The 23,181-nt window shown below is 40.0% G+C and overlaps 1 protein-coding gene across 9 annotated transcripts in view; it reads right to left on the bottom strand.

Moving 5' to 3' along the window:
* The window catches only part of PARD3 (par-3 family cell polarity regulator), a 447,831-nt gene that overhangs the window by 296,330 nt on the left and 128,320 nt on the right, over positions 1-23,181 (bottom strand). For all 9 annotated transcript variants that reach the window (XM_082753473.1, XM_082753470.1, XM_082753468.1 and 6 more), the window contains exon 3: positions 2,164-2,344. In XM_082753473.1, coding sequence (XP_082609599.1) covers positions 2,164-2,344 — 181 coding nt within the window. The remainder of the gene's footprint in view (positions 1-2,163; positions 2,345-23,181) is intronic.

Here is a 23,181-nt window from a genome sequence, read left to right as displayed (position 1 = left end):
TGCAGGTGAGCGGCAGCAGGACAGCACAAAGCCGGGCGGTCGTGCATGGGCTGCCGAGAGACAGAGCCCAGCCTGCGAGCAAAAAGCACCAGAGATGTAAAACAAAATGTCTAAAATGCTATAAACCAATTTCAGGCGGAATACTGTTTTTCATTTGTTAGAAGTAAAATATTCACCGCCAACCCTGCAATTAGCTAGAAAATTACAATAATTACAGCAATTTTGTATCCCATCTCCAATCCAATTAATAGATATATGACCTTGTCAACATGTAATAATCGGGATCTGCATCTACCACAAAACTGGATGGGTTTTATTTGCTGAATAGAACTTACACAGTAAGAAGATAATTATTTGAAATACTGAGAATACCATTTGTATGCTATGCTTCGCTTCACAAATTATAAAGGAAATACAATAGGGATATTATTTCCATTTTCAATGTATATTTAAATGAAATTCTTGAAATAGTTGGGTTTAATATGGGATAATATTACTGGACTGGGATTCTAAGGCTGTGGCTTGGAACATTTACAAACAAAATATATCTAATTGTCAACATCAAGAAAAAAAAAGCATTAGCTAGGTAAGAGAGCATCTCTGATTTGCAGTAACATTTATGACAAATTGTTTCACCCATTTTATTTTTGCATGATTTTATTACAAGTGTCAAAAGAACTGTAATGCTTACCAACTCAGCGCATTGCTACAGACCTGGGTTTTAAAGCACTTTTTGGTCCTTTTAACAATCAGTGAACTGGCTAAGTATTACATGCATTCTCCAGAATGACACCAAAGATAAGTGAGCTGTCCAATATATCACTGAATTTCATCTGCACTATATGCATTTGATGTGCCAACATCAACATACTGAATAATACACCGGATAATCAAACTAAGGAAAAAATGTGTGTGTGTGTGTGTGTGTATCTGCTCTAAGCCAGCCTGAGTTGCAAACCCAGGAGGACAGCTCTTTGGCTTATGCATAGAAATGAGATGTGCATTTAGGAGTAGTATACTCTAACAACAGCAAAACTAAAGGGCCCCAAAATTCCAGGATTCTTTTTTATTATTTTATTCTCATCTGCCATTTATCCTTTCCCTCATTTAATTCTGTGTTACAGTGAAACATAGTCACAGCCTGAAATGATATACATTCAAGTCTATATAAGCTAATTCTTAAATGTTCCCTTATTTTTACAGAAAACACACTGGTACAAAATCCCTCAAACTTTAAATAGAGTTGTAACTTTTCCATTTGTGTTTTTACCTGATTACTTAAACACACATTTTATCCATTAACGGAACATCTACAGAAAAGTAATCTCCTGGGAATTACAAATCCTCATTTAAAACATGATACTCACAGAATATTGAAGGACTGACCTATGCTAACTCCTGCTAAGAATTTTCTGGAATGGAGTCACTACTTCAAATCCTCAATGAAGGAAATGACAGATACTACAAGAGGGGCATGTCACCTACTCTACTGTTGTCTTCTTTGCATGGAACTCTTAACATCAATGAAAATTACATTGTTGTGCCATATGGCCATTTTTCCTTCCTAGTAAGCTGAAATATTCAAAATCCTGCCTAAACAAGAATGGTGATACATAGTTCATACTTCATGATTTTGCAGCAAATTGTCCTCATTTTGAACTAAACAAAACAAAGAGATGTTCCTGGGTTTATTTTTTTAGAAGAGTATCTTTCTCCAACATAGTAAATGCATGTATCACAAGGTGTTTTTACGGAAAGGTGACAAGCATAACCTAGCAACACTGACAGGTTCAATACAAAGTGCTCCTATCTGTAGTTTCTTTTTACCCTTTTCTTCATTTAATGGAATAAAACTGGCAAACTGCATATTACAGCATGCAGCAACTGCATTTGTAAATTTTGCTGTGATTTTCAGTGTTAGGACAATTTTAAACTGGCAGCACAGAGAGAGCTTATTGCTCCTAAAAGCAGCTTATAAATAATTTATTAAAACAGGCTTATTTGCTTACATACAACCGGCATTTATGCAGATTCTCAATTTTGATCAGCATTCGATAAGGACAGATAATGAATCACATTCCCAGCAGCATGAATGGGTAGCAGCACTTGGCATCCTTGTAAATTAAGATGAAATATGTCAAGATGTGGAGATCATTTACTTACTTGCACGAAGGACTGAAGGGGTGACCTCAATTTCACTCGTAGCTTGGTAGGGCTGAAAGGCCGACGCTGTGTTGGTTCCAAGCTCACTGCCAAAAATCTCGGGGCTTTGCGTGCCTGTCGAGCTGGCGCTGGTGCCATCACCTCCATGGTGGGGGTCTTGCTCATCAAACACAGCTACCAGCTGCAAATGACATTTAATTTACTGTTAGAAAGAAACCTTCAGCAACATCAAAGTGCCATTGTAGATGAGCGTTTTATCATTCTTCCCATCAAATAGCAAGAAATGCCTATCAGCAATGACTCAAACCAACACCTGGATCTCAACATTGGCCCAAGGAAAGGCAGCCATTAACTGGCTAGTGCCAAGAGTCAGCAGCTCTGACACGACACAAAACGCAACGCTGCAAGCCCTAGAGTGAATGGCACCAAGTCAGGAAAGGCAGAGTCACACATGTCCAGCAAACCCCTTCATCTTGCCCACTAATGCAGAGAATTACCTGAATGCCAACACCCAAGCACTGGAAGTTATCACCTGTCTTGATACCTCTACATGTAATCATTATTACAAAGTCAAATCATGAGTGATAATGCAAGTTAATGGAATAAAAATGTACAGTAAGAAATGACGTTAATACACATTGTAAGCTACAAGCAAAATACGCAGCCACCCTAAAGTGTAAACTACAAATTTCTTTTCATTATTAATCTGACACCTATTACAAGCTATTAATATGATTAGGTTGTGGGCTTCCCTTGCAAAATTTCATTATCCAAATTTCCAGAAATCCTTCTGTTGTTTGCATTCAGATTCTCCAAGAAAAGAATAAGAACCGAAGCCCAATTGGAAACTTAGCCAAGTCACTAATTTAATGAAGATTTACTAAACCTGTGTTCACCATCGTGAGGGAACTAGGGAAAACATCGTGATGTTTTTCAGTAAATGTGAGATACTTATTCCACTGTATATAAAGGCTTTTATTTGAAACAAATAATTTCTCCCGATTTATCTTTAGTGACCTACTGAAAAAGAAAAGGCCAGCTCTTATACACATTTAATTTTAGAACTTAATTTTCAAGATGGGTAGAAAAGTCCTATGGATAACAGCATTCTGCAGCCTATAAATTAATCTATAATGTAATATTTGAAAGGCATTTCCAAGAACACATTACATTCTTCTGTCCAAATTGGTAGGGTAAATGGAGCAAATCAGCTTAAACCTGCGCTGATCTCTGCAAATTGTTTATTTTGTTATAACAACACTTAAAGCTTCGTATAACCTAAAGGAATCATTTCAGGGGTCATTTTCTTTCTTCTTTTTTCCTTTTTTCTTTCAGGGAATTTGGCATCACCTCGTCCTACAGATTTTAACATTAGTGCCATTACTCTAATCTGACTTACAAAAACATTGGTTTAAAATAAATAAATATTAAAACTGCAACTGGAAGCCCAAGTGGAAATGATTTGGGAATACAGCCTTTGAAGCTACTTTCAGGCATTAACGTTTTTTTAATGAGTAGTTTTGAAATTGCAGAGTAGCAATCTTCTGCCAGTAATTCCAGACCTAATGCAAATTTAGGCGCTGGCATGTGTGAAAGAGAAAGAGCAAACTGGTTACGGGTAAAAGTCAGCAATCTCTCTCCAGGGTTATTTGGGAGGTAGGCAGCACAAGGAAAACCAGACTGCAACAGCAGATACAGTGAGCATGTTTTTAACATACAATTTGCTATTTTATTTTTGAGAAATCTGTATACAAGATAACACCAGAAGAGATCTGTCAATACTTACAACATCAGTACCTCAACAGTATGAGACCGGTTAATATTCTAACTCATTGAGAAATACCCGTGCTTACATAAACTGAAGCTTATTTCTCAAAAGCAACACACTTTACACTCATAGCACTTTGACTATCTGTTTTATAACAAGCTAATTACCAATCTCCAGCAACTGAAAATAAACTAATCTACAAGTGAAAATGTGCAAGGTATCAGAACAAAACACAAAGGATGTGTTTAAGAATTCCAAGGATGAACCATCAAATCTTCTCCTACTGTACTAGGGCATGTATCAAGATAAATCCCCAAATTACATTCTGTTCCTTTGAGGCTAATGAAAAAATATCATGGTATGCTGCTGCAAGTATTTTATATATATTAACCACATCAAAATGTATGTGCATATCAATATATAAATATATATGTGTGTGTTCATGTTCTACTTTAAGTTGCCTCAAGCTTTTTGCCTATTCCAGCAGCCTACAACCTATGACTTCAGAACATCTAAAACTGAATGCTGCTCATCTCAAGCTCAGCTTTTGATCTTTTGTATTTGCACAGGTATTCGCCATTTTGACAGCATCAAATCTTCAAAAGGCTTCGGTTCCAATAAAAAGCCTACCAAGTTGTAACATTTTTGCATAAAGCCTGTAAAGATACACAAGCTGCATTGGCTTTCCTCAAGACTAATTAGATAATTCAACACAGGTTCGCTGCAGCTCAGCTACACTAGTTAGCGTGTTGGTTGTAAAACAGTTTTACAAGGTATACTTATCCCTAATGATGAGTCTTGAGGACTGGAAGACTTAAAATAAATGACAGCATTGGATTTCCAGAGCTGGGGATGCCACACTTTGGATGACGGTGAGGTTACAGGAAACAAGGGCAGACAGAACATCTCCCATCCTGCCCTTACATTGAGCACTGATTTCTGCTTTCTCCAGCACATTTTGTTTTTCCTCAAAGGAAATTCTTCAAGGAGCAATGTAAGGAATTATCACGGCTGTGCCTCTGGAAGCCCAGAAATGCAGGACACAAGCAACAGGCCAGATCCTGCTGCAGACTGGCCCCCAACACTCAAAGCCCACGACCCCCATGGCATGCATTTATGTAGCACAGGCACAGAAAGTGCCACATGAAGAAGCGTGAGACGTGCTGTGTGCTCCATGTCCTGCGCATTTCTGTCCCAAATGTCCTACATACAACCAGCGAGGTGATCTTACCACTAACCACACCTCCACTGTCATTTCTGCAGCAATGAGACACAAAACACATACATTAAAAGACGCCGTGAGGGGCTACTTGGGCAGAAGCCAGACCAGGAGCTCACTGCACCCACCAGGAACCTTGTGCACGGGAATCTGCAGCAGTAACAGCTGCTTCATGCCAGGGATGGTGTTAATTTGGCCAAGCACGTAACACAGATTACTAGACCAGCTGCTTGCAGCCTTAAAGTCAATGGCAAACTTACTGTATTTTGATAGGTTTTAAATACCAAGTTTACAAAGAGCACAGAAAACAAAGACGACTGTCTTGCTTGAAAACAACAGCACCTGCAGGGAGACAGCTTTGACTCCACATTGACTATTTTTCTTTTCTCTCTTTTCTCTTCTTTTCGCTTTTTTAACTGAAGTTACCATAGTCACGCCCAGTGTCCATTTTCAAATACAATGGACAGCGTACTGCTTTCCAGAATTATTCTGCAATGATTACACTCAATGCATGACACCAGGTGTGCCTCTTGTTCTCCATCTTTCAATCTTAGATCTCATCATTCGCAGTGACCTGCAGAGCCCACCGTACCAGCCATTCTTACACTGGAAATCAGCAGACAGGATGAAGAAGCCATAACAAAGCATGAAGAAAGCAGAAAACAGCTAAGCTGTTTAATATTAGTTCAGCTCTTTAACATATCTTCCACACAAATTTGGTGAAAATGGGAGCAATTTGGCTTGTCTGAATCCATTAGAAAAGTAAAAAAAGAAAAAAAGAAAAAAAAAAAAAAAAAAACACTGCCAAAGACCAAATATCATGGCAACAACAGTAATAAATAAATAAGCACAGCACTAATAGTAATAACAAGATTTTAGGCCATTCCTCCCCAGCCCATGACTCCAAGGGGCCTGAACCTAATGCATCAAAGAAGTGGGACTGTGGTAACAGACTAGAGCAGGACACATGCTGCTTGCATTTTTCAATCACTGAAGTAAAAATCTGGAACTAAGAAATAAAATTCAGTAACAACAAACCACTTTGTTATCCTGTAACAAATTTAATAAATTGTAGCCTTAATTTAGACTGACATGTTTACATTTCTAATTATGATAGCAATGGAAAAGAGGTTTCAATACATGTCCACGCTCTTCATGAATGTAAACTAGCATAGGAAGAAATGCCAGTTTGAACAGGCTATTTCATCCCCAGAGAAAGCATGTACTAGTTGTGTGGTTTTTTTTTTTGTTTGTTTGTTTGTTTTGTTTTGTTTTTGTTTTTGTTTTTAATGTATCAGATATTCAGTAACACTTTCAAATATAAAGACAGGAGCTTTGCTGAGATTACAGCCTATGGAAATATTCATTTAATTTCTCCAACGTTTAGCTCCAGACTTATTTCAACTCTCTCTGAAATGGAGACCATTATGAGTTTTTCTATTGCTTTGTTCAGGCCATATCATGTTAGCCAGGTTATATGTACTCAAATAAACAAAAAGCAAGAAGAAAGATTTCTTTTCATATTGATGCAGCAGCAGCAGTCTGCATTCCAACATTCATTATTACAATTTCCTTTGATTCTAAGGCAATTAAAAATTAGTAAACACATATGCAGGCTTAATTAATAGACTAGATTAAGTACTTAAATGTTAATTAACTGGATTTTTTTAAAAATCACACCAGCAATGGTTGTTTACATTCTGATTAAATACTCATACCATATAAAACAATTCATCACTATCACATGGTGCAATTAGGTCATCCTGCTCTACCACGAAACCAGAAATTCTCCACTTCACAAAATCCATAAAGCTAGGCATTTTTGCTGTATCTTTTCCCTATGACGTGTAAGACTGTCAAAAAGATCACTTGAATTTTACGTATTCCTAAGTGTCTCTCTAAAACTTTTGTAATATACTGACAACTCTGTTGCTGTATCATGGGTAGGTATCAGTGCCTGTGAAGATTTCGGACTGATTTCAGCATCAGTTGGGATTACAGCTCCGTTCTCACACCAGAAAGATGGCAACCGTTGCTCTGGTTTCATATCCTCTGCACAATCCTGTCCACTCTTTCTAACATGAAGCAAAAGACAAGTCCCTTATCTTTTTGAATCATTAAGAGCTATTTTAAATATGTTTTCTCCTCACCGGAAGGATGCTTATCAGATAATTTCACAGAACGACATTCCCAATTTGTTCTACTATTCAGAGGCCCATTGCTCTGCAGTTGATCTGTAGAGGAACCAGACGTGTCTGAGTGCCTCGGGCTGCACTGCAGGCTTCCCCTGCTGGCCCACACAACGATATCCAGATGTGGCCGTACACAGCTCACTGTGTAAGCTTACAGCTTACTTACAGCTGCTGTGCTCTCCTCAAGTGCGTGTTGCACATCTTCTCCTACAGGATGGCCCTTCAAAAACTGCCTTTCTCACAAGTGATTATGTTTCTGCTTCCAGCAGAGAGCAGTAGAGGTGCTCACCTCCAAGGCAGCCCAGAGGACTGGGCTCCATGCAGAGGTCCATTCCAGTTATGATTCCGCAGCTCCATGCTCACCTCCGGACAGGTGCTGAAATGGGCAAGGATGCTGGTTCTTGCTTCATGCTTAGCACAAAGAAGATCTCAGTTCTAATAACTGAATTAAATAACTTTCATAGGAAATTTTGGATCTCAAAGAGAGAGATTTTGAAGGTCCAAATGAAATTCTACAATCTAACTTCCAATATATCTCTTGCTAAAATAGTTCCTTCAATTTCCTAAAAATTGATGCCAAAGGGTTATGCCGAGCCCTGTCCAGCAGTCCCCACGAAGAGGTCTCTTTCGCACACACTTTTAGACAGACGTTCAACCTGCTGAGGTGGGAACATTGCCGCATACTTTCAGACATACTGTATGTAGAAATTGGACATGAAGAAGGCTGACAGAAAATATAACCAAGAGCATCACTGGCAACCTGTGCTCCTCGGCCTAAAGCTTCTCCAGAAGTTATGCACTCAAGCAAAGCCGTACCACATAACTAACCACACACTTCCTTTGCAATGGGCACAGCTGAAGAACATTCAAGAGACCACCAACAAATGTCTAGAAAAACTCTGCAGAATTGGCAATAGCCGTGCGTAACCCAAAGCAGTCAGCATGGGCTGCTGCTCAGTCCTGCAGTGCTATGGTGCAAACCCAAGTACTCGCTTACTGCTCTTGCCCAGCAGGAAATCAAATTTCAGCTCAGGCTCCAAAGTGTCCTGAAATACAAGTTGCTGCACATGTGAAGGAACAGATAAGAGTGCAAAAACACAAATTTGGGAAAATAATTAACAAGGTAGTAGCTAATTATTATTAAGATGCCAAATAATCTAAATATGAAATCAATTTGTAGGCTTTCTGATGGCTGAACTGACTTTAATGACACCATGGCATATCTAAGTATTTGTAATTCCTTCAGCTTCACTTTTTTACATGGTTTATTAAAAAGCCATTTAAACACAACTACCGTACTAACAAACTGATAAGAGGAAATAGGGAAAAAAAGGAACATTTAAACAAATAAGGCACTGCTACCCACAGACATAAAATAGGATGGATTAGAAAAAATATCATCTAAGAGGCATCCTGTGTTATACCTCCAGCCTGAGACCTGCATCCCCTCAACACAGACCAAGAGATCACCCAACACTTTAACAGAAGAAAAAAGGCAAGCACGGTTTCAATTTTAGATGAGCTAACACAAAACATAAGCCTTTGTAATTTCAAGAAAGTCTTTACCTGTCCTAATCAAGTTCAGTCAGAAGTCAGAACTGGCTTTCAATAAAAGCTTTGCACAGTAGTTTAGCTAGAAGGGAGCAAAACAACTGATATTCCTCTAATAGCTTTATTGCATTATTGCTTTTGAAAAAAATATTAAGACCATTTCAAGGGTCACATTCTACTATCAAATTAACACTTTGTATTAGATCTTATGTGACTTATACAGAAGTGTAAGCTCATGTAGAATAATCATAACTGGAAGGGACCTCTACAGGTCACCTAGTCCAAACCCCAGCTCCAATTAGGGTCAGCATGAGGAGGTTGTTTGGGCCCACATCCACTCAAGTTTTGAATAACACTAAAGAGAAAGATTCCATAACCTCTTAAGGCAACCTTTCCCAGTATTCGACCACACCTGCTTTTAAGATTTGTGTTCCTTGCACTGCACTGAGTCGTCTTCTGTTGCAATTTGTGTCTGCTGCCTCTTGCACTGCTCCTGCATGCCTCTGGGAGAAGTCTGGCTGCCTCTTCTCTGTACCTGACAGAGGAGTTACACAGACAATGCTGTGTGCACACCAAACAGCACCCCTGGAGGCCTCCCTTCCTAAGGCTGAACCCTGGTCTCAGCCCCCATTCCCGTGTGATGTCTCCCGGTCCCCTAAACCAGCCTGGTGGCCCCTGGCTGGGCCAGCATAGAAATGTCTTTCTTGTACTGGGGAAGCCAAAACACTGCAGAAGCAGAGGGAAGTAGCTACTTCCCTCAACCTGCTGGCCATATGCTTGCTGATATAGCCCAGGATGGAGCTGGTCTTCATCATAAGGCTGTCCACCGGGTCTGTTCCTATGCAGCCGGTAGGCCCCCAGCCTACACTGCTCTATGGGGTTTTTCCAGCCCAGGTGCAGGACTCCACATTTGCCTTTGCTGAATACATTCTGCCCCCTCAAAAGCCCCTGATATAAAACAATCGCTGCTGGAAAACACATCACAGATCTAATTGAAAGTCATTCTCTACTCTGCTGACTAAGCAAACACCCTTCCCTTTCGAAGCTCAACATAACATTCCAAGTTAAATCATATTTGCAAGATCAGAAAGCATCTATTAATTCAAAGAACACTTTAATTTTACATATAGTTTAAGAATCTGCTGCTTTCATAATTCTTTAAATCTAAGAAATGATTCTGAAGTAAATATACAAGCTTTTTATTAAAACATTGCTTTTGATTATTCATTGCCTACAGCACTTTGATCTGAGAAATTCTAGGAGCAATATTAAATTGCAATCTAATCTTCTCCCAGTAGGAATTAAATACAGTTTTAGTTACTATACTGTAATTTACTAGACTATTTTTAAAATATATTAGTTTAAGATGACATATTTTTAAAAGACTTTTCCTCCCTCCTCTCCTGTACTGCTGAGCAACAGACTGAAAGCAAGCATGACTGTGGCACCCTGGAAAGCACGAAGTGTGTCTGTTCCGACTGAACTGCTCTCTGCTCAACCTCCATGTTGGGGTTTAGACCAAGAAACAAGACAATAACTGGGCAGTGTTAGAAGCATTACGGCGACAATTAGAGGTAGATGCCACTGAGCTTCCTGACAAGTTGGCTGGATGTGCCTTGAATACACCAGATATACCATGATGTGCTCAATGAGCACCAAGCCCCCAGCCCTGGTGTGTGGCCTGCCAGACAAGCACACGCACAAACTCAGTCCTCTGCAAGGTCCTTCTGCCCTGGTTACCCAGCCAAACCTACGGCATGGGCACAGCAATCCCAGCACCACAGCTTTAGTAGCCCTACAACCCAGCAGCCCTGTCCCAAATGGCCAGAAGGCATTCAAGGCAAAAAAGAAACGCCAGAAGCAGTGTGTGTCATGAAGCACACTGGGAGATGATGATGTATGCAGGTATCCAGGGTGTTTTTATATTAGCTGTGAAGTGAATGCTCCAGTTCATTACTTTAGCTCATGCTCCTGAGAGCTGTGCTTCTGCTGTTCTCTTTCACCACGCTAAAGAAGGCTCCCACCAGTATGAAGTGGTGACCAGCCCAACCTTCTCCAGGGAACGCTGATCCCCACCAGTATCAGCTGTCCTGGCAAAAGAGCAGGCGATGCCATCGATGCACTGACCTCTAGGATGGGTGCAGCCACACAAAAGCCAAAGAGCAGAAACCCTACAGGTGCATCGCGTTGCAAAAGCAAGTGATCTGGGTGAGATTTTGGGGAAAGAAATTCCTGAGCCTGTAACTAAGCACAAAGCTACTGCTAAAATGGGAGTGGAAGAATAGATAAAAATATTTTAATTTCTTTTAAACAACCTTTATTTTTTCTCTGATGATTCTCAGCAAAAATGAAGATATTACAACTGGACAGAAGTTGGTTTTCTTCAGTTGCTGCAGTCCCTCCACACAGCAGACACCAAAATGGTTAAATCATTGCTCAGCTGGGATGTAAGAACAGCTAGGGAAACTGCCCTAAATTAGAAAGTTTTTCAATCATGTTTTTTTGTTTGTTTGTTTTTGTTTTATCATAGGGCTTTTATACTGGATTGTTTCTTCACCGGCTCGTCCCTTGAAAGCAAATAGAATATGGTGCTATCCTGTTATTTTCTTAAATCTTCAATTTATACAAAAAGGATTTCTTCCAAAATCCCTTTGTACAAACAGACCTCTTACGCTAGGCTAAGGACATACTCTGCAAAACTACCACAGTATATGATTCACCATCGTATCTCTTTAGCTCATTTTGAAAAGAAATAGGAAAAAAAATCTATTCTGTTTTTAAAGAGGACTGCAAAGAAAGCATGGTATCAGAAGAGAGTGCATTATGCATGGAAAGCAGCAGGTACACATCTGAGCACTTGAATAAGCCAATTTCATCTCCTCCATTTTTGCTCCCTCAGCACTAATTTATGCGAACTACACTCAGGACAATGTTCTTAATATCACTTTGGAAGCAATTTTACATTTTATTAGAGTGCACTATAAAATTCTGCCTCCTCTTTTAAGAGGACAGAGCTCGGAAAGATACCCAGACTGTTCCCCATTCAGCTGAGCCTGTGAGGATGGGATGACTCCGCAGGTCAGCAGACTTCCAAGTCAACAGTGTGGGCCACGGAGGAGTTTTGTGTTTTATTTCTGACACAGAGGTCAGCAGTTAAACAGTGACGCTATGCAGTAAGTAATCCAGACACTGGGGTTATTAGAGGGGCTGGTGTCGCACAGCAAGATATATTGCTGAAATAAAGATGTATTAAATCTTAACGGTTGTCTCATCTGTCATTGGGAGCTGCAGCCCTTGAGTACCAAGGAAAAAATGGCTTCAGAAACCTCCAAAAATACCAAAAGCTTTCAATTTCTCAACATTTCTTCAATGTTATGGGATCAAAACAGCAGCACTGAAAAATCTAAGATTTTAATTTCAGCTGAGGTACAAAAAGGTATCTAGTTAGTTAAGGCACAGTCAAATCTTTGCAAGCTTATTAAACTTCAAGAAAATACATTTTGTAAAATACAGCTCTTAATTTTTATAGTATGTGCTGTTCAGTGTAATTTGCATGCAAAAGCCAGGAGAACGTGATTAAAAATACCCATCTAGAGACACAGATGAAAAACTTCAAACATTTTCTGATTCCCTTCTGTTCCACTCATTATTTCAATACCTCACTACAACAAAGGAATAGATAACACTTGTCCTTGACATTAGCCTAAATTATCTTCAGTGTGCAATACAATACCTATTAAATAAGGCTTATTTTAAATCAACGTCAAGGTCTGTTCAAAAGGTAAAATTCTACGTACCCTTTACTTTTTGTATAACACTTCCTTTTTTCCCCCCAGAAACTTTAAAGAGGCCTTAAAAAAAAACAAGATTGGAATGTTTTTTTTAGCTAACTTCATTATCTGGTATTTCTTAAATGTCAAAGAAAGAGACATTTATTTCTGGCATTTTAAAATAACAATAATGATATTCTTTATTTTATGCATAATGGCAAAAATAATCAGCGCATTAGTCAATAACTCTTGTCTCCCTTTCTTTAAGTAAAGTTCTAAAAAAATCTTTAATGCAAATGACTGATTGTTCCCCCATGACTAACATTTTATATTATTTTTAAATGTAACGACGGTGAAAGCAATGCAACAACCTGAAGCCCACTAGGGCCACCTTTACAAATCAGCATGCAATGCTCTGCCAGCAGCTATGTGCACTGCCAGAGAGGGGCTGATGGTAAGCAGCACGCGATGGGCAAGAGGCAGAGGTTGGCCATTCATTCCTGTGGCATCCCAGGCTCACCAGGATTATTACATGAATGTAGGCCAGACAAGGAGCTCTGCTCTTAAACAGAAGACACCCATTAGATTACATCTGATAGTGTAGTAAGGGAGAGGATCCCCGCACTGTTGTACTACAGTTCTTACTAAATGCCTCTCAGCTTTCTACAACTGCCAGGATTATAATAATGTCTGTACGAAGAAAAAATATCCTGGTGCATCCCCATCCAGAAGTACATCCATCCACCATACACTGTAATCTGTAGGGACTGTGTTTGTTCCACACAAAACACCCACAAGTTAAACGATGCAGTACCTGATCCCCAGGGACTTTCACTACAACCTAGCCCCCCAATGCCAAAATCATTTTCAAAATGATCTGGGGCCAGATTTTGAACAATAATCAACTCATTGGGTTGCAGAAAGGCACCTCACTTACTTACACCCTGTAAAATCGTTAGGAATTAGATTCCAACATATTTTTGAAAGTCTGCTTTTAAAGGCTGCCTGGTGGCTTTTCAAACCTGACCTCTAAACGCTTATGAAAACAAACACGAACAGAAATAAATGCAGCAAGAAGAAATGAAGATAAACATCTGAAGACCTCAGAAGAAATCTAGCCAGTTAATACCATCACATCCAGTATCAAAACACAACTGCTGGAAGCCAAGTGCTTTTGTCTAAGTGAAACACAGAAGTGAATAGTAAAGGAGATCCCCAACTTTGCTCTAATGACACTTTGCATCAGTCTGTGATTCTTGATTACTTGGCACAGAACACTCCACCGCCTTACAGTGCTCTGTTTATGTAGGGATGCATTATAACCAAATAGACAGAAACACAAGCAGTGACTTTGGCTGGGATGTTACTCCTAAATCATTTAGTGTGAAATCTTCAAAGACTCCAGATTCAATTTTCAGAAGTCATTTTGGAAATTAATTCCCTAAATCAACACAGAAACTGGAACTGAAGCAACTATATCACCTACATGAACCTGAAAAACATTTTTAAAAAGAAATACCCAAGATAAATTACATTTGTATGTACAATTATTTCAAGCTACCCAACTTGGGAACACTGTACCATTATTACACTTTAGCTTGATTCACCCCATACAGAAGAATGCATTTTCCAACACATGATACAACTAAGTTACCCAAACTGTGGAAAGAGATGCAAGCATTGCCAAAACCCATCCGTGTCAACCTGCATATAAGGACTTCACTGAAAACTTCGAAAAAGATCTCTTCCATTCGTTAGCTGTCCTAATTCTTCCCTGTCTCCTGTGTGCTGGTCTAGTCCCTCTGTTTCTCTGCCTTTTTCTCCTAGAAAAATTAAGGTTATAAGAAGCTGGCACTCCATACCAGGGCATCAGGCCTGCCTCTGTTTGAAGTGCCTATATTATATTTCATAGTGAATTCAAATATTGTTGTAAGGTTATTAAAATCATTCATGATTTTATCTATGCCAAATGGATCATTACACTGTCAACACTTATCTTTATTATGCAAAAATATGCAGAACTTAACATCTTTTGTTGAGCTGGCAAAACAGTACATTCAGTAGTAACTGTATTTTTCATTAAATTTTGCACAAGGTTAAAGCGTGTGTGGAATCAGATTACCAAAGGTTCCATTCAGAAACATCACACAGAACAAGCAGTTTCGCTCGTGCAGTAGAAGATTATTTATCTTAAACCTACAAACACATTAATACTTCTGACCAGTGCTTACTGAATTAATGGTGTTCCAACTCATTGATAGTTCCCTTTAATTTTTAGTATTATATGCTCAAAAAAAGCCCCTCTGAACTATACCTCCAGTGCTCTTAGGGAATAATTCCCATGTATGAATAAAGATATTCCCTTGTAGGGATAAATACAGTAATTGTTTAGATTTATGAACTGACAACTATACCTTTAGTTACTGAAAATAAAACCAGCTGTTGAAAAGGGAAAAAAAATCTCAGAGAAAGAATAATACAGGGAGCCAAAAGGCAGAGAGAAAAAAGAGGATGCCAACGGCTGGCCATATTGCAAAGGAATATTACAACAGTTTGAGATTTGATTTGGTCACTGTGGGATCTTCATTTCACCCAGAACTGCTGCATTAGACAAGGAATGAATTTAGCCCCAATTTTGTTTGCATTTCAAACATGGCTGCTTTCTACAGAAACCATATATTTCAGAACCCAACGTTTGCTTTCAAACACCCTTAAATTTGAGGACCCAGCAAAAAGCAAAGTTACTTTTCTTGTTCAGTAGCTGGGAGAGGCTAAGTCCTTGAAAATCAGCACGTTTGGGAGGTCTTTGTTGCCGAATTTCATTTCTCAGCAAATTATACTGAAAAATACAATCAAAGGAGCACTCGCTCTGCTTCTGTGCTTATAACAGAGATATTTTATTAAGTTTACGTCCTTCTGAGTAAGATTTGGTGATTTTCTGCTGATATGCAGCTATAAAAAAATACTATTTTGCTTTAAAATATTTCCAGCTTGAAAAGTATTTTAAGCACAACATAGCCACAGCTGAAGGCAGCTTGAGGATGCTTGTTTTGCCTTCCAAAGGATGAGTGAGCAAGGCCAGCTCTGGCAGGATGGGGAGAAGAGCTGGGGGCAGAGGGAGGGAGAACATTAACCCCACAGAGACTTAGTGCCAATATGCCAGCTGCCTGTGCATTCTCTCTTCTTTACACTGCCAAAACCCATTTTTTGTGTCTCACCCTATAGGTCCCTTCCCTGTGCCTTCCCCCTGCCATGCCGCTTCCTTCCTCCCACTCCTCAGCCTCGGGCTGGGTAGGGTAGAGCTCCCGTGGCATGCCCAGAGCTCCATCCGTGTTGCTTGACAAATCAAGGGCAGAGATCTCACTACAAGTTTATGTGAAATTCAATGTTAGATTAAACAAACAAACAAACAAACAAAAACTCACTGTTTCTCTATGCCTTTTCACCTTGCTCATTTCTTTTTCTTTTTTTTTTTTTTTAATTTTTTGTGTGTTTGTTGTTTTTTAAGTGTTCTTCTGTGCACACTTCACAATTCTGTTTGATGAAATCTCTCCATAGGTACCAAGACTCCCTTGAATCTCGCCTCTCACCTTCCACTCTTCTCTAAATGTCTTCTCACGGAAACAGGAGTGAATTCAGCCTGGTCACCCCAAGCATAAGCATCAGTTCTTGGGAAGCTCCAGCCATCTTGAAATAGATTTTCTGTCACACTGTCTCACTAAGCCTTCATTTAATTTTTAAGTCATCAAAAGAAGAAAAAAAAAAAGCCATTATTTTCCTTGTATTTCTCCTGCCAGGTTGAATCTATGCAATTGTGTGCACTTTTTAAAACACTTTTGGGGTGCAGTTTGCAGTCTGGCACTACACAAAGCAGACACATTGCACAAGGCTCGTGCAGGTTGCTCTGTAAATTATGCTGTCATAAGTGATTAACATTTAAAAGGACTAAACAGAGGAAGCAGATAATACCTCCAAGATCTGTTTTTAATTAAAACATCCCAGTAATTAATATTAAAAGGAAAAGACTGAAAATGAGAGACAGCATAGCTTGTGAACAGAACGCTTTCTCATTAGGGGTCACCTTTTCCAGCGTGAAATACCACTTTCAGATTACCTGCCTCACTGGAGACCACTCACTTATTAAAACAATTCTAACCGCATAAATACAAAAAATACACATTTAATCAGAAATATTTATGCATTCACTATTTTTTCAAATGTCCTTGCTTGAAGATGGTCTTACCCCTCACCGAAAGCCAGCCTTATTTCCCAGTCTCTGTGCCTAATTGTTGTATCCCAAATGATTTCTCTACTTTCCAAAATAATTACCAAACATTATATCATCTCTGCTAAAACAGTAAAAGGGCATCAACATTCAACCCCATAAGTAGCTAAAATGAATAGCGCATACCAGGGAAGTCTAATGCATATAGCCTTTGCACATAAATCAAACCGTCTTACACATTCTGACAGCTCCATCTAGCCACAGCTACACAAAAGTAACTTTATCCCCAGCAGAGTGAATTAATTTACATTCAGCACATACCAGCAATTACAAAAACTCTTGTGGTCAAAAGTGTCATTTCCAGAATGCCTTTGCTATTGTTTAACTATTAGATTAATGTTTTCAAAATCATATCTGTGCTTCAGGTTACTTGGGTTTCACAGAAATGTAGGATCAGAAAAAAGTCCTGTCTTTATAGGTCCCAAAATTAGAGCATCTGGATAATGTCTGGAACAGATGCTGGGATCAGAACTTGGCAGGAATTCATGAGATAGGAACCTCAAATGTTCCTGTGGAGAACACAGAGCAGAATGGAGCACAACGTGAAAACCCAAAGCTTAAAATGACAGAGTGGGAGAAAGGAGACACGCAAGACGTGCGCATGGCTGACGGAACAGATGAGCAAGAGTAAGAGCAAACCAGTCAGCTGCCAGAAGCAGGGGGAAGGGAGGTGAAGGCTCCTCGTTGTGAAGCTCCAGCACGCCCAGTTTACAGCCTGCAGCATATTGACCAGCCTCTGGCCAACTTGGAACCTACAGATGGTTTGCACAGATCGCACGGTCAGTGAGGAGGGTAAACAGCAAAAGATAGATCATTTTTCTCCATTTTTTCCTTTTCCATCCATCACTGACAGCTCAAATGATCTGAAATTCCCCTTTTTGTATGTACTGGGGCATTGCATCCACTAGTAAAATAATATACGTCTTTCGCTGGAAAACATTGGTGCTAACTACCTCCAGATATACATCTCTAAGTAATTTTTACTTATTATATAAATATATTCATATTATGTTCATTACATAAATATACTCATTATATAAACAATTTGAGGAAATGAGTTCTCATTTCAATCCACATTCTTCTTATTGTCCGAAAAGTGAAACACTGTTGACTTGGCTGGCGTAAATATCAGGCTCAGTAGAAGTGACAAGAGTACCAGAAACACAGAATGGCTGTTAACACCCTCACAGTTCAGAAAACACTCTTCTATTAAAGCAGAAACCCCCAGGGAGGGGGGGTAGTGTCTCAGTTATGGTTTGCTCAGGCATAACGGACTGGCTAAGTATGTCTAACTTCAGGCAGACTTGCTTGAAAGCCTTGGCCTACTCCTGGATCCTGTTAAGGGAGTTAAGTACTAGGTAGTGTGCCTCACTGCCATAGTATGCAGTTCCTTATGAGAAGTGACAATTGGCTGAAAAGGAAGCTTTTCACTGTTTTCAGTTGTAGCTAATATAATTTACAGATCACTGATAAAGCATTTTCTCCTTAAGCTGATCTAAATCAAAATTTTAAATGCTTGCTAGTTTACTTAGAGCATTTGAGGTTCAAATCCTACTCTAAGTCCCCTAAAACTCCAAATGATAAATCCTCGAGTTTCAGATTTTAATAGTTCCATTTTCTGCATAATTCCAGAATAACTAATGCAGAAGAAAAGGCGATTACTCCTCAAAGGTGGACGTGTGCAACTGCCTAAAAATGCAAACAAGAAATGTAAATCTGCCAAGCTGCTTTTCTTCTACCAGGACACGCACGGGTGGTTAGCCCCAGCTAACGGTACCACATGGCCACAGGATTCAAAGCTCAGTCCAAAGAGGAATTTTACTAAATTCCCTCAGAAATCACACAGGAAAAACTGCAGCTCTCCCTGCCTGCCAGAGCAAAGGTTCCTTCTGTCTGGCAAAGGCAAGCAGCAGCTAACAAAAAGAGAAAAGCCCGTGAGGAGTCACCACGCTGCCTCCCAGCCCAGGCTGGCACTGTCAGCACCGGCTGCCAACCACACAAGTTTCTTTTAAAACTAACCTCAGTAACAAAAATAAAAAATCCATATGCAGAGAAGGAAAAAAAAATGCTTAAAATGCTAAAGTTTTCCACAAACATATATCTAACATTAAGGACAAAAAAGCAGAAACTGTGCTGTGGGTGTTATGTACAGATATTTCCGAGGTGGGGGTGGTGGGGGTGAATGGCACTGAGGCGATTTTTGGAGGTTTGGGGCCCTGGACTATGCTATTGATTTTATCAGGAAGGGAAATACCTCCTGGACTGTTTCAGCCATATTCATGTGAAATGGTGAAACATGAAGAAAGGAGAAAAATAAAATCATTTCTAGAGGGGAAAGAGAAGTTACACAGTAACTGAAAATGATTAAAAAAAAAAGTTATAATGCCTATCATTTCTAATTTGGCACCAACAGCTTGGCATTGTTTGAGTTTTCTGTTGCCTCAACTGCCTGTTGATTGCATCCTCCATACTGCTCACAGATGAGTCAAAACTAAACATGTGTGCATGTAAGGAAAGCAGAATGTGTATAAACACAGGTCGTAGCTCCATGCACCAGTAAGTGCGCTGGTAATGATCTTTTTCCCAGGAAACCTATATGTTGATGGCATTAAGGGGCAACGAAGGGCCACAGGAGGTGGCAGCATGGGGCAGTCATGCCAAGGTGAGGGGCAGGCTGACAGAAAAGGCACCACAGGAGCACGAGGCCACAGGGCTGGCCTGGAAGGCCTGGCAGGCCCGGGCAGCCATGCCAGTGCTGGCATTAAAGCCTTCACTGACTCCTGTTGACACCCACTGCCAGCAAACATCTCAGAGCCAGCAATTACAAAGCAGATCTACCCCTTCACAGTGGGATACACAGTGGGATTCACCAGTCATTAATTTCTAGATGAAATTTGGGGAATGACTTGTGCTGAAGACCAAGAACAATAAATATTTCTTTTGAGAGCACTTAATCCAGCCCCCTGCGAAAGGGCCTATGGCTCCTCCACCCTCACTCCCTGCCTCCCTCAGAAAGCTGCCATCCTTATATCTGCTTTTGTTCCCTCTTTGTCTGTTTTGTTGCACTGAAGGAAGCTGAATTTATGAGTCTGTGATGTTTATTTTGGGTTTGTTACCAGCTATGTTCCTTCAGTTATAATATAAAAACTGTATATTGAAGACATCAGGTGGATCCCATCAAGGTGGTGGTATGTGGATGAAGTGTCCTCAGAGGAGACAACTGAGTATGATCAGTTTTGTTGTCCAAAACTCCCACAAAATAAAATCTAGCTCCACTTCGGGCTATGAATGTGCTAGTCCCACCCTATGCCCATCCCTAAGACTCAAGACTCAGTAAAGGGGCTCCCTTGTGTATTCGAACACCTTCAGTGGGGGAGCACCACGTGAAGCTACTTACAACCTGCAGAGGAAACACTGGTGCTGGTGTTAATCCACCGCAGAGCTGAAGGCACCAGCTGCTCAAGAGTACAAGTATTTTTAAGAACTTAATTCAGTGTTTTGCACTGCTCTTTTGAGCAAGAATGCAGTGCAGATCCTGACACGACACACCTAAAGTAACAAGGGCTCAGCGCTTCCCAAAACAGGCCTGGGGACTATGGTACAGGCAGGCACATGCCCTACCTCCTCATGGACTCCGGAGGCCAGAAGGACACATGAGTCTTGTCCCAGAGTGGCTCAGGAAGAGGTTCCCCCCTTAGATTTTTGCACAGAAGTGGAAAAGCACAGGCAAGGGTGGGTGAAGAAATGCAAAGCACACTCATCTTTTGAAAGCAGTCTCCAAGCCAAAAACAACTTTTGAGGCCTGTGAGCAAAAGCAATAAACAGTACAGCCTGCTCTAAATATTGCATTGGAAGTTCATTAGAATCTAATTTACACTTTGCTGATCCCTATAAATTCCACTTAAAACTGAAGTACTTTTCCATACAACTTCCAGCAAACATTTCATATGATAAAACCCTGTATATTAGTTTTTGTGTTCAGATGCAATACTAAGGTTATTGTAGAACATTTTCTTCTGTACAAAGCAAAATTCTATGAAACAATGCTACATCGGAAGAGCCACAATAATTAAGAATATTTAACAGACCGCTTGCCACATATATTTTATAATTCAAAAAGCTGAAAAAAAAAATCATTCAGCTAAAGCACTCAAGCTGTAATTAATTCTCATCAAAACACATGCTCAACCTGCATTTTTTACTTTATATCATCAAACTAAGAAAGGTTATTGCTTTTCTTAATTGGTTCGTGAAACATCTAGTGTATCTTATATGCAAGCACATCAGGTATAAACAGCTCAAATCTAGCTGGTAGACACTAGGGTCTTCTAATTTTCTCCTGCATGATTCACATGCAGAGTACACTCAGACAAGGGAACAGACACAATCAAAAGTGTTGGCAAAAGGCTCTTGATGGTGAAACCTGAGGGGATGCTCCTGCTTCCCCTTCCTCTAATCCCTAAACGACTGACTTCAGAAAGCTTGGACCACCTCTCGTTTTCTGCTTCCTTGGGTAATAAAATAATTAAGACCAATGACTGAATTTGAGATGAAAGGCTTCTGATTAACGTATATCATCTGTCTGCTCTGCTTTCCAAAACATGGGAATTGGCTGGGTTTGAAATCCTGCAGCTGCATCCTCCACAACAACTGAAGCTGAGCATGGGACAACTCTCCCAGAGAAGGACTGTGCAGCATGGAGCCAACATGCAGCACAGACACTACCACGAAATTCTTCACTCTGAGACAGTACATGCACTAAGGTGGCCACAAGTGTTGGCTTGGGCTCCTTAGCCAGAGAAGAGCCTCCTGACTGCCCAGGGGAAAGGTAGGAGGTGTGTGTATTCTTACTCCGCCACTATTTATTTGCCAATGCCAGCAGCAGGTGATCCCTTCAAAACCAAAGAAAGGAGAGACGGCCAACATCAGCAAAAGCAGGGGCATGTCAGGAGGAATGGAGGATGGCCACCTGTAGGACCAGTGACTGAAGCCTACTATTAGTAAAACAGATGTTGTGAGCTCATCTCATATGTTGTGAGCCTCATACCTCTTTGTAAAGATTTGATTCATCAAATAAGAAAATGGACACTATGCATAATTTTACCTTCTGTGCTATTTAAGTCATTTATCTGCAACAGGCATGACTACCGGTGATTACAAAATAAAGGTTTCATGTGCTTTAAAGATACAAGTTGTGACTATATTCAGACTATACTGCTGCACAGAGAAACAGTAATCACTCCTGCCAGAACCCGGTTGTCGATGCCAGCTAAACCTAAAGCAGTAGCATTTCACATATATTCTGTAAGATGTTTTTCTGATACCCCAAAGTCTGGGATTTTGCAAGAATGTTAGCAGAACAGCTAGCAAGCAAAAAGCATCAAGAACTAAATTGCTTGGCATCTATTCAGCAGCCAGACGTACTTCCTACAGCCTGTGCACCAGAGCCTTCTACGCACTCAGCGCCTTCCATTTAGATACTGCGAGGCAGCAGGCAACTTTGCGAATTGACCTTAAAGTCAACCATAAAACCATTGACTGAGCGTCACCTTTCAGTAATTTTTTTTTTTTTTTTTCTGGAGAAGCTTTCCTTAACTTCAGACATCAAACTGGGATTCTACTTTTGAGAAGCTGCCCTCATGTGACTCTCCGGAGAGGTGGGGGGAGTTCAGAGTGCCTAGCGCTCAATGGCTCGCTGCAGGGGCGGAACTGTCTCCCTCTAGCTCTGAGACACGACCGTAGATGCTTAACTTTAGCACAAATCAGATGCCTAAAATTAGGCAGCTGAAATACCCATCTGTGTTACTCAACCACAGAAGTATTTGAGAAATGGAGAGGAGCTGATAAAAATAGAGTTCTGTAATATTCCACTAAACGAACTAAAAGAGCTATGCTTCCAATTATTAAATTATTAGATGATAATAAATATGAGAACTACCATCAAATATCATTTACAACATATTAGAAACATTAAATCCCCAGTACATCTGGTCAAAGAACAAGGATTACTTCAAACATGGTAACATTACATGTTGTGCATCATCTTAACCACATGGACTAAACCAAGGAACAACTGACTAAAAGGCTGCAAAGATGTAATACGTAAGACCGATGTGGCAGTTAATAGTGTCCACCAGCCTCTTCTAGACTGAGGCTAATGTTTAAAAGCTAGTCTTAAAGCAAGAAACAAAGGTTATGTATGAAGTGCTCATAAAATCATGCATTCTGTGATC

Source organism: Aythya marila (genome assembly GCF_965140915.1).
Source record: "Aythya marila genome assembly, chromosome: 2".
NCBI lineage: Eukaryota > Metazoa > Chordata > Aves > Anseriformes > Anatidae > Aythya > Aythya marila.
This window is presented reverse-complemented; position numbering and strand designations above follow the sequence as displayed.